This window comes from Nomascus leucogenys, chromosome 4 (genome assembly GCF_006542625.1).
Source record: "Nomascus leucogenys isolate Asia chromosome 4, Asia_NLE_v1, whole genome shotgun sequence".
Classification (NCBI taxonomy): Eukaryota; Metazoa; Chordata; class Mammalia; order Primates; family Hylobatidae; genus Nomascus; species Nomascus leucogenys.
In genome coordinates, this window is record NC_044384.1 from 83,592,066 (window position 1) to 83,606,034 (window position 13,969).

Genomic DNA, 13,969 nt, shown 5'->3' on the forward strand with positions numbered 1-13,969 from the left:
GCTACTTGGGAGGCTGAAGCAGGAGAATCGCTTGAACCCAGGAGGAAGAGGTTGCGGTGAGCCGAGATCACTATTGCATTCCTGTAGCTGGGACTACAGGTGCATGCCACCACACCTGGCTACTTTTTTTTTTAATGTTTTTTATAGAGATGCGGGGGTGGGTCTCCCTGTGTTGCCCAGGCTGGTCTCCAATGCCTGGGCTCAAGCAATTCTCCCAGCTTGGCCTCCCAAAATGCTGGGATTACAGGCATAAGCCACCACACCCAGCCATCTTTGCCATTTAAAAAATTAAACGTGGCTCACGCCTGTAATCCCAGCACTTTGGGAGGCCGAGGTGGGCGGGTCATGAGGTCAGGGGATCGAGACCATCCTGGCTAACACGGTGAAACCCTGTCTCTACTAAAAATACAAAAAATTAGCCGGGCGTGGTGGCAGGCGCCTGTAGTCCCAGCTACTCGGGAGGCTGAGGTAGGAGAATGGCTTGAACCCGGGAGGCAGAGGTTGCAGTGAGCCAAGATCGTGCCACCGCACTCCAGCCTGGATGGTCAGAGAGAAACTCTGTCTCAAAAAAAAAAAAAATGTTAAATGTAATTTTTAGATAATTCACAGGGAAATTAAAGAAATTATAAAGATTCCATGTATCCTTTACTCAGTCTCCCCTGCCCCCACTAACATCTTGCAAAAATGTAGTAAAGCATACACCACGGTACTGACACAGTCAGGGTATTGCGCATTTCCACCTTCACAAGAATCCAGACTTTCCCTTTCACAGCCACATCCACTTCCCTCCAGCACCTCTGCTTGACTGTTGGCAACCATTATTTTCCTTTTTTGTGAAGTCTTTGCTTTTATAAAGACCCTGCTTTAGTGGTGGCTCGCGGCTGGAGTCTCAGCTACTCTTCAGACAGGGCCCGAAGATCGCTCGTGCCCAGGAGTTGGAGACTACCCCATGCAACATAGCGAGACTCTTTCTTTTCTTCTTTTTTTTTTTTTAAAGGTCCTGCTTTGTCACAACCAGAGGGACACAGAGCCCAAAGTTAGGTCATGAGGCTTTGGCCTTGACACCAAGGGATGCCGTCTCCCTGCCGGAAGCAGCTCACCAAAGCCGGCAGAGAACCCAGGTTCCGTGGGGCCACGATGTGGGGCTCCGCGGGCGCCCCGGCGCTAGCCGACTTCCTGTCTCCTGGGTCAGATGCCGCTCCGCACTGCAGCTATGGTCGCATGCAGTGCGTGCCGAAGCCCGCAGCAGGAATGCTGCCTTCGGTGATTTTAATTTCACTTTCCTACTTCTCTCAATAACACAATCCGCGTTTCAAACTCCAGGAAAAAGAAAACGGAATTGGCTCCAGGAGGATCTGCAATCACCACCGGGAACTTTGGGAGGCTGGGAAGATGGAGCCAAACCAGTGTGTGGGGTGGAGGTGCGGACCTGGGGCGGCCGGCCTCTCCTACAGGTCTCAGGTCAGCAGGCCTGGCGTGCCAGCACCTGCCACGGGACTGGAAGCCCATTCCTTGACAACGTCTGAGGGGATCCCGTTGCTAGGGCTGTTGCCAAGGCGGGGCCACGAGGAGGGGCTCACTTCCGGGAGGACGGCAATTGGCAACCCGGAAGCGGTCGGCAGTGCGGCGCTGTTTAAAGATGGCGGCGGAGGAACCTCAGCAGCAGAAGCAGGAGCCGCTGGGCAGCGACTCCGAAGGTACAGATCCAAGGAGGGATGTCCGGCCCGGGCTAGTGGGGGCGATGCCGGGCCAGCTGCTCCCGAGGAGGGAGGGGAGGCAGGGCCGCCGGCTCTGGGGTCGAGGTGCGCGGGGGTCCCTTCCTCCACCTCCGCTGCCTCCCCTCCCCCTCACAATGGAAGGAGCTACCGCCGCGACCCCCGGCCGGGAGGGAGGACGGACGAGGCGGGCCAAGGCCCGCGGCCCTTCTCCATCGTGTGCGCCCGGGGCGGGGCCTGGGCCGCCCCACCCTCTGCCCAACCCCTCGGCTCCCGGCTCCAGGGGCCCCGAGCCCTGCCGCCCCTGTCCTTGCAGTCAGGCTGAGGCCTAGGCCAGGGCCGAGCCCCCCGGCCTGCTCCAGCGGCGGCCCGCGCCGTGAGGGCCTCGAGTTTCGCTGGGCTACGGAGCACAAAGGTCCGGGCGGGCCATTCGGGATGTCGTAGGCGGCCCTGGGATGTGAGGGGACTGCGGGATCTGTCCCTGAGGCCTGCGACTTTTTCTGGTAGAGCCGCCTCTTCTGGCCTTGCAGCCCCTTTCCGCCTGCCTAGACATTGTTAGTCTCCTGAGGAGATGGGCCTTTCAAAAATGGTCCCACTCTGTCTTTTCCCGCCTATGAGTTGGGCCCTGGGGACCGCGTAGGTCATTGGGTGGCAGGGACAGATCTTTTGCAGAGTAGTGCGAAAAGGGTAGGTCGACGCCCAGCCAAGAATTTGGGATGGCGAGCCCCAAAAGGGTTGACCTTTAAAGTCATCAGCACACGCACCTTATTCTCACCGAATACTTGAGGGAACGAGAAGTGGGAAAACTGGGCCCCGGAAGGGACTTGTTCAAGATGACATTAAGAGAGAGCCAGGACTAAAATTCAGTTGTCCTAGCTCCTCACCGATAGCTGCTCACAGTGGGGTCCATAGGGTGGACCTGCCCAGCTGGCTGATAATACTAGAGCACGTACTGGTATGCCTCTAAGAAAGGCGGGGGTACTCGCCCCATTTTACAGTTGAGGAAAGGTCTCTGCCATGTGGTAGCCAAGGAGAGGTATTGTGCTGAAGAGCTCAGCCTGGAATTAGACAAACCTGGGTTTGATCACAGGTCTTTGCTAGTTGTGATCTTGGGCAGATTGCTTCACCTCTCTGCATTTGTTTTGTTAATTGTAAAATGGGCACCATTAACAATATCCAGGACCACAAGAGGATGAAGGCGGTGATGGAGTAAAGTGCAGGCTCACAGGAAGCTCTCCTCCAGGCCAGGACTCTGCTTCCTCATCCTACTTTCCGCAAGAGACCACGCCTGGCCCCAGAACATTCCCAGGCCGCTGGGAAGTGATGTTAACGGGAGGAAGCGGGTGTCAGAGTTGGAAGAGCGCACCTTAGGGGTACCACGGTATACCTCTGCCCCTTCATTTTAAGGATGAGGAAATGAAAGCCCAGAAGGGGAAGGGACTTTGCCAAGATGACACAGTTGAGGTGGAGCACGCCTGTAATCCCAGTACTTTGGGAGGTTGAGGCGGGCAGATCACCTGAGATCAGGAGTTCAAGATCAGCCTGGTCAACATGGCGAAACCCCATCTGTACTAAAAATACAAAAATTAGCTGGGAGTGGTGGTGCACGCGTGTAGTTCCAGCTATTGGGAAAGCTGAGGCAGGAGAATTGCTTGCATCTGGGACATCTGTAACATACCTGCTTCCAGATTCTAAGCCTGTCTTCCTGCTCCTGGGCTGCTCTTGTCCCTGGCCCAGCTGCCTTCAGTGGAGACAGCCAGGACCCCCTGTAATCTTTGGCTTTTTTCCTTTTCCCAGGTGTTAACTGTCTGGCCTATGATGAAGCCATCATGGCTCAGCAGGACCGAATTCAGCAAGAGGTGAGGGGCTGCAGTGGGTGAGGGAGGCAGTGGCCAGCAGCCCCATTGTGGAAATGCATAGGCTGGGCATGAAGCCTATTGTCTGTCTCTACTTTGGAAGCTCCCTCCTCCCTAGGCTGTGCTAGGTACTGGTGCTTTTCTGGGGGTTGCTGGGCCACCGGGTGACCAGCCCAGCCCATTTGTAGTTATTCTGGCTGTTAGGCATGGGTCACTCCATCTCCCTGCTAGGACATGACAGATCCCTGCCTCCTCCAGATTGCTGTGCAGAACCCTCTGGTGTCAGAGCGGCTGGAGCTCTCGGTCCTATACAAGGAGTATGCTGAAGATGACAACATCTATCAACAGAAGATCAAGGTGGGAGCCTGGCCAGAGCGGGTGGGAAGCACCCTGGGGGTGGGGCAGGAGGGTGCCTGCTTCAGATTTGCTTCCTGCTGGGTCTGTCACCTGAGGGAGTAGGGTGTTGGAGGACACCTTTCGTTGCTGGTTCTTGAAGTGCATAGGCTGAGGCCTCAAAAACACACTGATTCAACGCTTGAACCCGGGAGGTGGAGGTTGTAGGGAGCCAAGATCACACCATTGCACTCCAGCCTGGGTGACAAGAGCAAAACTTCATCTCAGAAAAAAAAAAGGGGGTGCGGGGCGGGCACGGTGGCTCACGCCTGTAATCCCAGCGCTTTGGGAGTCCAGGGTGGGCAGATGCCCTGAGGTCAGGAGTTGGAGACCAGCCTGGCTGATATGGTGAAACCCCATCTCTACTAAAAATACAATAATTAGCCGGACGTGGTGGCAGGTTCCTGTAATCCCAGCTACTTGCCCGGCTGAGTCAGGAGAATTGCTTGAATCTGGGAAGCGGAGGTTGCAGTGAGCTGAGATTGCGGCACTGCACTCCAGCCAGAGCAACAGAAGAAGACTGTCTCAAAAAAAAAAAAAAAAAGACATTGATTCAAATCTAGACTCTGCTACTCAGCAGCTGTATCCTTGGCAAGTCCTTTAGTGTCTCTAAAATGGGTGTTCTCATCTATAAAATAGGGACAATAAAAGCATCTTCTGGCCAGGCACAGTGGCTCACGCCTGTAATCCCAGCACTTTGGGAGGTTGAGGCGGGCAGATCACCTGAGGTCAGGAGTTCGAGACCAGCCTGGTCAACATGGTGAAACCCCATCTGTACTAAAAATACAAAAATTAGCTGGGAGTGGTGGCGCACGCATGTAGTTCCAGCTATTGGGAAGGCTGAGGCAGGAGAATTGCATGCATCTGGGAGGCGGAGGTTGCAGTGAGGCAAGATCTCACACAGTACTGTATCCTGAGTGACGGAGTAAGACTCCGTCTCAAAAATAAAAAAAATAAAAAAGGCCTGGCGCGGTGGCTCACGCTTGTAATCCCAGCAATTTGGCAGGCTGAGGCGGGCGTATCACGAGGTCAGGAGATCAAAACCACGGTGAAACCCCGTCTCTACTAAAAATACAAAAAAATTAGCCAGGCATGGTGGCGGGCACCTGTAGTCCCAGCTACTCGGAGAGGCTGAGGCAGGAGAATGGCGTGAACCCGGGAGGCGGAGGTTGCAGTGAGCCGAGATTGTGCCACTGCACTCCAGCCTGGGCGACAGAGCGAGACTCTGTCTCAAAAAAAAAAAAAAAAAAGCATCTTCTCATAGGGCGATTGTGAGATTGAGGGAGGTGCAGGCTGGGCGGGAGCTGATGATCTCGGTGCCCATACAGGGGCTGACCAGGCTGGTGCTCAGTGGGGCAGAAGGGTTGCCAGAGGGCCGTTTCCCACAGCTTGCCTCCTGGATCTTTGTGGAGAGGCAGGCAGCAGTGGGGTCAAGCAGCCACAGATTTCCTCGAAGGGCCGTGCTGCATCACTCAAACGGAGGCAAACTTTACCACCCACTTTCTAGGTCTGTGAGCTGGGAGGTTGACATGTGAAATGGGGCCAGGCATGGTGACTCGAGCCTGGAATCCTAGCACTTTGGGAGGCTGAGGCCAGAGGATCGCTTGAGCCCAGGAGTTCAAGCCAACATAGTGAGACCTTGTCTCTCCAAATCAAAAAATTCCTGGGTGTGGTAGCACATGCCTGTAGTCCCAGCTACTCAAGAGGCTGCGGTTGGAGGATCACTTGAGCCCAAGAAGTTGAGCCATGATTATACCACTTCACTCCAGCCTGGGTGACAGTGAGACCTGTCTCTTAAAAAAAAAAAAAAAAAAAAAAAAAAAAAGAAATGTGACAATGGGTGTGTGGAAACCGTATCTGGTAGGCTCAGTGTAAGTGTTTAGTAAATATTTCTCTTCCCCTGGAAGATGACAGATGCTTAAGAGTCCTCTACTGGTAGGGGAGGCCTCCGTGGCCAGGTAGGTAACCCAGGTGATTGAAGGTGGCCAGGCAGTCAGGTGGTGAACAAGGAGGGCAGCACAGCTCAGTATCAGCCAGACAGTAATAGGGAGCAGAGGCCCCTGGGGGAAATGGGAGTGTCCATACCTGTGACTCCATTGTCTCCAGATCTGTTTTTCCAAGAGGAGCCGGAGGTAACCACAGCTCCTGACTTCTAACAGTTGGCAGCTAATTCAGATTTTAAATGTGTGGGCCAAACACACCTGCAGGCCAGATCCAGCTGTGTGAGGTCTGTGCTCTGTGATCTCCTGAGGCCCCCTCCTCAGGGAGCTAGATTTCCTCAGGGTGCCTGTGGAGAGATGAAGGCACTGGCTGTGGAGCCTGATGGGCCTGGGTTCCAGTCCTGGCCTCACCACTTCGAGCTGCATGATCTCGGGCAACACCCTGAAGCTCTTGGATCCCCTGTTCTCTTCTCTGTGGGCGGGGACATTGTCTTCCTCACAGGGCAAGTGTGAGGGTTGAAGGAGATGTTACGGGGGGTTGTAAGCAGTGGGTTACAAACCTCCTCTCCCCATACAGGGGGTGAGCTTCATTCATTCATTCCTCTTATGTCACTGTCCTCCAGCGGGACCCCCCCATGCCAAGGCCTGCCGCTCATGCTAGATCACCCTGGTAAAGTGGACAGGACAGGCTGGGCCCCAGGTTCTTCCCACAGAGTCATCAAACATTTGGATGTCCAGAGCATGCTGTCTAAGAGGCCTCTCTGTGCCCCCAGCACCCGCATTCTGTGTGCTGTGCCTGAGCCCACCTTTTCTCCCTGGGCAGAGACAGCTGTGGCAGCAGAGCCCAAGCAGGCCTGGTTGCAGAGAACTCCTCTCTCTCTAAATGGGCTCTTGTGAGGCTCAATTAGGATGACGTTTATTCGCCCTGTGCCAAGTGCCTGGCACAGAGAGTGTGCTCACAATGGCCATGGTGGCTGCTACAGTAGCAGTGGTGATTTGGGCTCTTTGTGGTCCTGGTGTGCTACTCATTTAACATTTATTGAGAATGGACTGTGGTCCAGGCGCTGTTCTAGGTACTGAAGATAGAGCGATGCTGACAAAGTCCTGCCCTCACAAAACTTACAGTTCAGGGTGGAAAGACATGATAAGCCAAAGAGGGCTCTAGGACATGTGGGGTATCAGAAGGCAGTGAGTGCTGTGGAGAAAAATGAAAAGGGGATCGGGGCCAGGCGTGGTGGCTCACGCCTGTAATCCCAGCACTCTGGGAGGCTGAGGCAGGTGGATCACCTGAGGTCTAGGAGTTTGAGACCAGCCTGACTAACATGGTGAAACCTCGTCTCTACTAAAAATACAAAATTAGCCGAGTGTGGTCGCACATCCCTGTAATCCCAGCTACTTAGGCTGAGGCAGGAGAATCTCTTGAACCTGGGAGGTGGAGGTTGTAGTGAGCTGAGATTGTGCCACTGCACTCCAGCCTGAGTGACCAGAGCAAAACGCCACCTCAAAAAAAAAAAAAGAGGGGAGTGGGAGCATTTGCCATTTTAAACGGCTTGGTGAAGGCCTTGCTGATGAGGTGGTATTTGAGTAATGAACAGAAAAAGAGCGGGGAGCGAGTCACAGGCGTCGGAGAGCAGTGCCCACCCAGGCCCGAGGCAAGAGGGCACCTGGATGGTTTGAGGCCAGCATGGAAGCCAGTGTGGCTGGCTGGTGCAGAATTAGGGGTTAGGGCTGGGGAACTGAGCGGGGCAGGGCGGGGTGGGGTGTTGTGGTGAGAGAAAGGACTCTGAGGGAGATGGGGTGCATCTAGCAGGTGACTCTGGTCACTTTTTTTTTTTTTTTGAGACAGAGTGTTGCCCTGTCACCCAGGCTGGAGTGCACTGGAGTGCAATGGCACCATCTCAGCTCACTGCAACCTCCGCCTCCCGGGTCCAAGTGATTCTCCTGCCTTAGCCTCCTGAGTAGCTGGGATTACAGATGCCCGCCACCATGCCTGGCTAATTTTTGTATTTTTAGTAGAGGCGGGGTTTCACCGTATTGGCTAGGCTGGTCTTGAACTCCTGACCTCAAATGATCCACCCACTTTGGCCTCCCAAAGTGCTGGGATTACAGGCCTGAGCCATCACGCCAAGCCAACCCTGGCCATTCTCGTGCTGGGGTGAGAATAAACTCCGGAAGGTGAAGTGGAGGCAGGGACACTGCCAGGAGGCTTGTGCAGTAAAATCTGCTGGAGGTGGGCAGCGGGTGGTGGAGGTGAGGAGTGAGAAGCAGTTGGATACCAGACATATTGAAGGGATGGATATGGTGTTGGAGTCGGCAGTGACTGTAAGGTGCTGTGGGTGACTGAGGTGGGGCAGCCTTGGGGAGGAGCAGTTGTTCGGAGGTTGATCTCAGGCTGCACTCAGTGGAAATGCCTGTTGGACAGTTCAGAGGAGGTGTGGTGAGGCTGGTAGATAGGAGGATCGCAAATGGAGTTGAGAGTTGAGATTCACACTTGGGGCTATTTAAATCCTTGAGACTTTGGCTAGGGGCAATGGCTCATGCTTGTAATCCTAGCACTTTGGGAGGCCAAGGTGGGTGGATCACTTGAGGTCAGGAGTTCAAAACCAGCCTGGCCAACACGGTGAAACCCCGTCTCTACTAAAAATACAAAAAAATTAGGCGGGCATAGTGGCGCGCGCCTGTAGTCCCAGCTACTCAGGAGGCTGAGACGGGAGAATTGCTTGAACCCGGAAGGCGGAGGTTGCAGTGAACCGAGATCATGCTACTGCACTCCAGCCTGGACGACAGAGCGAGACTGTCTCAAAAACAAACAAACAAAAATTGCTTGAGACTGACGTCGTCAAGAGAGCAAGTATAATTTACGTTTTTGTAGAGACGAGGTCTTGTTGTGTTGCCCAGGCTAGGCTTCAACTTGATCCTCCCCCCCTTGGCCTCCCAAAACACTGGGATTACAGGTGTGAGCCACTGTACCTGGCCACGAGAGTGAGTGTAGTTTCAAAGAGGAAGCTGGCCGGGTGCAGCACTTTGGGAGGCTGTGGCAGGCAGATCACTTGAGCCCAGGAGTTCGAGACCAGCCTGGGCAATATGGTGAAATCCCATCTCTACAAAAAAATACAACGATTAAATGGGTGTGGTGGTGTGCACCTGTAGTTCCAGCTACTCTGAAATATGAGGTGGGAGAATTGCTTGAGCCTGGTAGGTTGATGCTGCAGTGAGCCGTGATCTTGCCACTGCACTCCAGCCCAGGTGACAGAGGAGACCCTGTCTCAGAAAAGAAAGAAAAAAGTGGAAGCTGTCCCCGGCCTGAGCAGGGCAGGGTAGGCACATGGGAGACAGCCCTCATGCCCGTGGTCACATGGCAGGCACAGTGGCTAAATGTGCAGTGACTGTTTTCCTTTTTTCTTTTTTGAAACGGCGTCTCGCTTTGTTGCCCAGGCTGGAGTGCAGTGGTGCGATCTCGGCTCACTGCAACCTCCACCTCCTGGGTTCAAGTGATTCTCTTGCCTCAGCCTCCCAAGTAGCTGGGACTACAGGTGTGCACCACCACACCCAGCTAATTTTTGTATTTTTAGTAGAGACGGAGTTTCACCATGTTGGCCAGGATGGTCTTGATCTCTTGACCTCGATTACTGCCTGCCTCAGCCTCCCAAAGTGCTGGGATTATAGGCGTGAGCCACCGCGCCCAGCCTCAGTGACTGTTTTCTTACAGGTGACACACCATGTCTTGAAGGGTGCTGTATGGTTTGGTGGCATCCCTGATCCTCAGAGCTTAGAGAGATGAGGAGTGGCCTTGGAGGCAGGAGGAAGACAAGGAGAGGGTGGGGGCGCCAGCCCAGGGAAGGAGGCATCTAGGCAGGGCCACAGTCAGTGGCCTCAGTTCTGCTAAGGGGCCAGTGGGGGTGGGGGGCTGGGTTTGCCCCCTCTGATTGAGGGTGTTCAGCTGACCTTGGCTAGAGCAAAAGCCTCCCGAGGGAGAAAAGAGGTGGAGACAGCATGGACAGCTTCATGAGGAGTTTTGCTGTAAAGAAAGCAGAGAAATTGAAGGGTAGCCAGACAGAAACGTAAAGTTCAGGATTCCCTTGCTTTTAAAGAAGTAGCCGAATGTGTATATGCTGTTGGGTCTAAACCAGTAGGGAGGGAAAAATTGATCATGGTGGGGACTTACTAGGATGATGTCTTTTTTTTTTTTTTGAGATAGGATCTCACACACTCTGTCACCCAGGCTAGAGTGCAATGGTGCCATCACAGCTCACTTGCAGCCTCGACCTCCTGGGCCCACACAGTCCTCCAACCTCAGCCTCTCGAGTAGCTGGGGCCACAGGATGCAGCACCGTGTGCAGCTAACTTACTTATTTATTTTTTCAAGATGGAGTTTTGCTCTGTTGCCCAGGCTGGAGTGCAATGGCACAATCTCAGCTCACTGCAACCTCTGCTTCCCAGGTTCAAGCGATTCTCCTGCTTCAGCCTCCTGAGTAGCTGGGATTACAGGCATGCACCACCATGCCGAGCTAATATTATATTTTTAGTAGAGATGGAGTTTCGCCATGTTGGTCATGCTGGTCTCGAACTCCCGACCTCAGGTGATCCAACCACCTCGACCTCCCCAAGTGCTGGGATTACAGGCGTGAGCCACCGCACCCAGCCACTTACTTATTTGTTTTAGAGAGATGGGGGTCTCACTGTGTTGCCCAGGCTGGTCTTGAACTCCTGGGCTTAAGCAGTCCTCCCACCTTGGCCTCCCAAAATGTTGGGATTACAGGTGTGAGCCATGGCGCCCAGCTTGGAATGATGTGCTTGAGCCTGAGGGTGGGGGTGGGCTAGTGTGGAGTGGAGAGGCAGCTTAGGTGGCAGCTGGAACAGATCCTCTGAGGATTGTGGGAGGAGGCCAAGGGCAGATGTGCTGGTGGGGGCTGAGGAGAAAAGACAAGGTCATCAGCTGGGGGTGGGAGCAAGATGGGTAGGGGAGGGGGGAGGGTGCCTAGGCCAGGGGAGTGAAGTGTGCTTGCCAGGTGAAGTGTGCGTGGTGAGTGGGCACCTGTAATCCCAGCTACTTGGAAGGCTGAGGCAGGAGAATCATTGGAACCTGGGAGGCAGAGGTTGCAGTGAGCCGAGATCGCGCCACTGCACTCCAGCCTGGGCAGCAAGAGCAAAACTCCGTCTCAAAAAAACAAGAAGAGGAGGGAGGCTGTTTCTAGCCCCAGGAGGGCTGCAGGCAAGGCCTGGAGGTGGGGGAACTCTTCTCAGTGTGGCGGGAGCGGGGCTGAGCTGGGCTGTGCAGAGGGCCCCAGCCGCCTGGCTGAGGCGTGGAGGCCAGCACTCCACCCTGGCCCTGACTTGCTTGCCCTGAAGTTCTCTTTGGCTGAAAGACCGGAGAGGACGCATTGCTCAAGGACAGATTCACTCGCCTGTTGTTGTACAGTCCTGTAGGCGCCGCAGCACTTTAGTGACCCATGCAACTAGTTTGTCCTTAAGTCCCCAGCTTCCTGCCATCTGTTGGGAGGACTCTGGGCAGTGGGCTGCTCCCATTGCCACGTTCAGCAGCCTGTTTCAGGGGCCCAGGGTGGCAGGTGGCTGCTGGGAGCTCATTTGCCACGTTTGGAATGTGACCTTTGCTGGGGGACATTTCCTTGGACAGCCCCAGTTCTGGCCTGATGTTAACCTGTCGGGGTGGGGCTGCCTCTGCAGGACCTCCACAAAAAGTACTCGTACATCCGCAAGACCAGGCCTGACGGCAACTGTTTCTATCGGGCTTTCGGATTCTCCCACTTGGAGGCACTGCTGGATGACAGCAAGGAGTTGCAGCGGTGAGAAGGGTGGGCACTGGGCACCGAGGCAGGTGGGTGTCTCCCTCCTCCCCGGGCGAGTAGGAGGTGCAGCTCCACCTGAGGGCAGGCGATGGGCTGGACTCTGGCCTTGCCAGGCGGGGCGGTGCTGTCTGGGCCCTGGCATCTGGGCTGGTCGAGGAGCCCATGCTGGGCCCGCCTTTCCATCCCATCCCCAGGTTCAAGGCTGTATCTGCCAAGAGCAAGGAGGACCTGGTGTCCCAGGGCTTCACTGAATTCACAATTGAGGATTTCCACAACACGGTGAGCCCTGGCGCCTGTCTGGGCTGGGCCAGGGTGGAGGGGTTCACCTGGTGAGGACCACCCATCTCCTCCCCCTCATCTTGCGCTTTCTCCCTCCGCGGCTGCAGTTCATGGACCTGATTGAGCAGGTGGAGAAGCAGACCTCTGTCGCTGACCTGCTGGCCTCCTTCAATGACCAGAGCACCTCCGACTACCTTGTGGTCTACCTGCGGCTGCTGACCTCGGGCTACCTGCAGCGCGAGAGCAAGTTCTTCGAGCACTTCATCGAGGGTGGGCGGACTGTCAAGGAGTTCTGCCAGCAGGTGCCGTCCCCCTCCCCTTTACTCTCGGCTGGGGGAGTGCAGTGGGTCCACAGGGCCTGGGGCGGGGTGCGGAGACCGGGGCCTGACCCGCACCTATGCCACAGGAGGTGGAGCCCATGTGCAAGGAGAGCGATCACATCCACATCATCGCGCTGGCCCAGGCCCTCAGCGTGTCCATCCAGGTGGAGTACATGGACCGCGGCGAGGGCGGCACCACTAATCCGCACATCTTCCCTGAGGGCTCGGAGCCCAAGGTCTACCTTCTCTACCGGCCTGGACACTACGATATCCTCTACAAATAGGGCTGGCCCCGGCCCGCTGCTGCCCTGCTGCCCCCCTCTGCCAGGCGCTAGACATGTACAGAGGTTTTTCTGTGGTTGTAAATGGTCCTATTTCACCCCCTTCTTCCTGTCACATGACCCCCCCATGTTTTATTAAAGGGGGTGCTGGTGGTGAGCCGTGTGTGCGTGTCCCTGCTCTGCTGCCCGCCTGGCTGCTCTGTCTGCTGCCCCCTCCCCCCAGGTGGGTCCCCCTGCTTTTCACCTATCCACCCCTGAGCTTCCCCAACAGGAGCAGGTTTGAGGGGCCAGGCCTCTTGGAGGCCCCTCCTGCTTCCTTGGGTTCTGCTTCCTTCCCTAAGGCCCCCCTTCCCTTCTTAGCTGGCTCAGGGGCTTCTATGGGATCCTGGAAGTTCCTTGGGGACTTGCCCAGGGTCCCAGGGCCACCCACACTTCATCTGCTCCCTCATAGGCCCCACCTCCACATCCCGGCTGGGCCCCAGACCCCAGCTTCCTGCCCTCCACCAGGGGTCTGCATGGTCGGGAGTCCTGGGTGGAGGGGCCTTTGTGAGGCTGGACCTGGCTCAGGGCAGGTGGAGGAGCTGGGCCTCCCACAGGGTGCCCCGGCAGCGCCATCCTGGTGGGGGAGGGCAGCCTTCAAACGTGTGGGGTCCACAGTCCTCAGGTCTATTCGGGGCTGCTGGTTCTCCACCTCCCCATCTGCCCCAGGCCCCCTGCCTGTGCCTGCCTTGCACCCCCTCTGCTTGGGCCACGGTGTCTCTGCATTGCCTGCCTTTTTGCCTTCACCTCTTTTCTTCCCCGCCCCCTGCACATTCGGGGTCTCAGCCCCCAGGCTGTGAGCTCCTTGGGGGCAGGCCCTCAATAAATGTGAACTGCTGCTGCCGCCTCTGCCGTCCGCCTGTGCCTCTGCCCGCCTGGCTCACCGAGAGCTCTTGCTAGCCCCTTTCAGCGAAAGCATCTGACCGGGGCTCCATCCAACACCTGGGCCGCCTCCTTCCCCCCAGTCAGAGCTCAGACAGTAGGAGCTGCCACAACGTGATCTTTATTAGGCTCCTCAGGGATGGGGCGCGGAGGGAAAGAAGGGGTGGCCAGGCCCAGGCCAGGCTGCAGGCTTTGGCGACCTCTCAGAGCTGGGAGCGGGGTCCCGAAGGCGGGTCTGAGGGCAGAGCAGAGTCAGAGGTGTCTGTGGGCGTTCCCGACCTCCCAGGCTGCCCCGTGGTTTCCCGCCTTGCTTGGGGGTGAGCGGGGGTTAGTGGGCGAGTTAGTCTAGGGCCGGGGCCGCCGCACGGGGCAAGGCCCTGCTTACCAGTCCCGGTCAGGGTGGGCTGCGGGAGCCTCAGGCTGGAAGGCAGAGGACAGTGAGAACCCGCCCCCAGGG

The 13,969-nt window shown here is 56.2% G+C and overlaps 2 protein-coding genes across 6 annotated transcripts in view; one reads left to right on the forward strand and one right to left on the reverse strand.

Annotated features, from left to right (window-relative positions):
- Window positions 1–672: 672 nt before the first annotated feature.
- On the forward strand, window positions 673–13,477 carry OTUB1 (OTU deubiquitinase, ubiquitin aldehyde binding 1). The gene is made up of 7 exons (XM_030811026.1): window positions 673–1,697; window positions 3,513–3,574; window positions 3,830–3,928; window positions 11,590–11,708; window positions 11,906–11,990; window positions 12,098–12,292; window positions 12,397–13,477. Exons 1-7 carry the CDS (start codon window positions 1,640–1,642, stop codon window positions 12,592–12,594), a joined length of 816 nt encoding a protein of 271 aa, XP_030666886.1. The 5' UTR covers window positions 673–1,639; the 3' UTR covers window positions 12,595–13,477.
- Window positions 13,478–13,617: 140 nt separating this feature from the next.
- MACROD1 (mono-ADP ribosylhydrolase 1) overlaps window positions 13,618–13,969 on the reverse strand; it is a 169,782-nt gene continuing 169,430 nt past the window's right edge. For 3 of the 5 annotated variants that reach the window (XM_030811036.1, XM_030811037.1, XM_030811034.1), the window contains one exon: window positions 13,624–13,747. In XM_030811036.1, coding sequence (XP_030666896.1) covers window positions 13,716–13,747 — 32 coding nt within the window. In that variant the 3' untranslated portion in view covers window positions 13,624–13,715. Of the gene's footprint in view, window positions 13,748–13,897; window positions 13,933–13,969 lie in introns of all 5 variants that reach the window. The other 2 variants (XM_030811035.1, XM_030811038.1) reach the window with 2 other exon arrangements.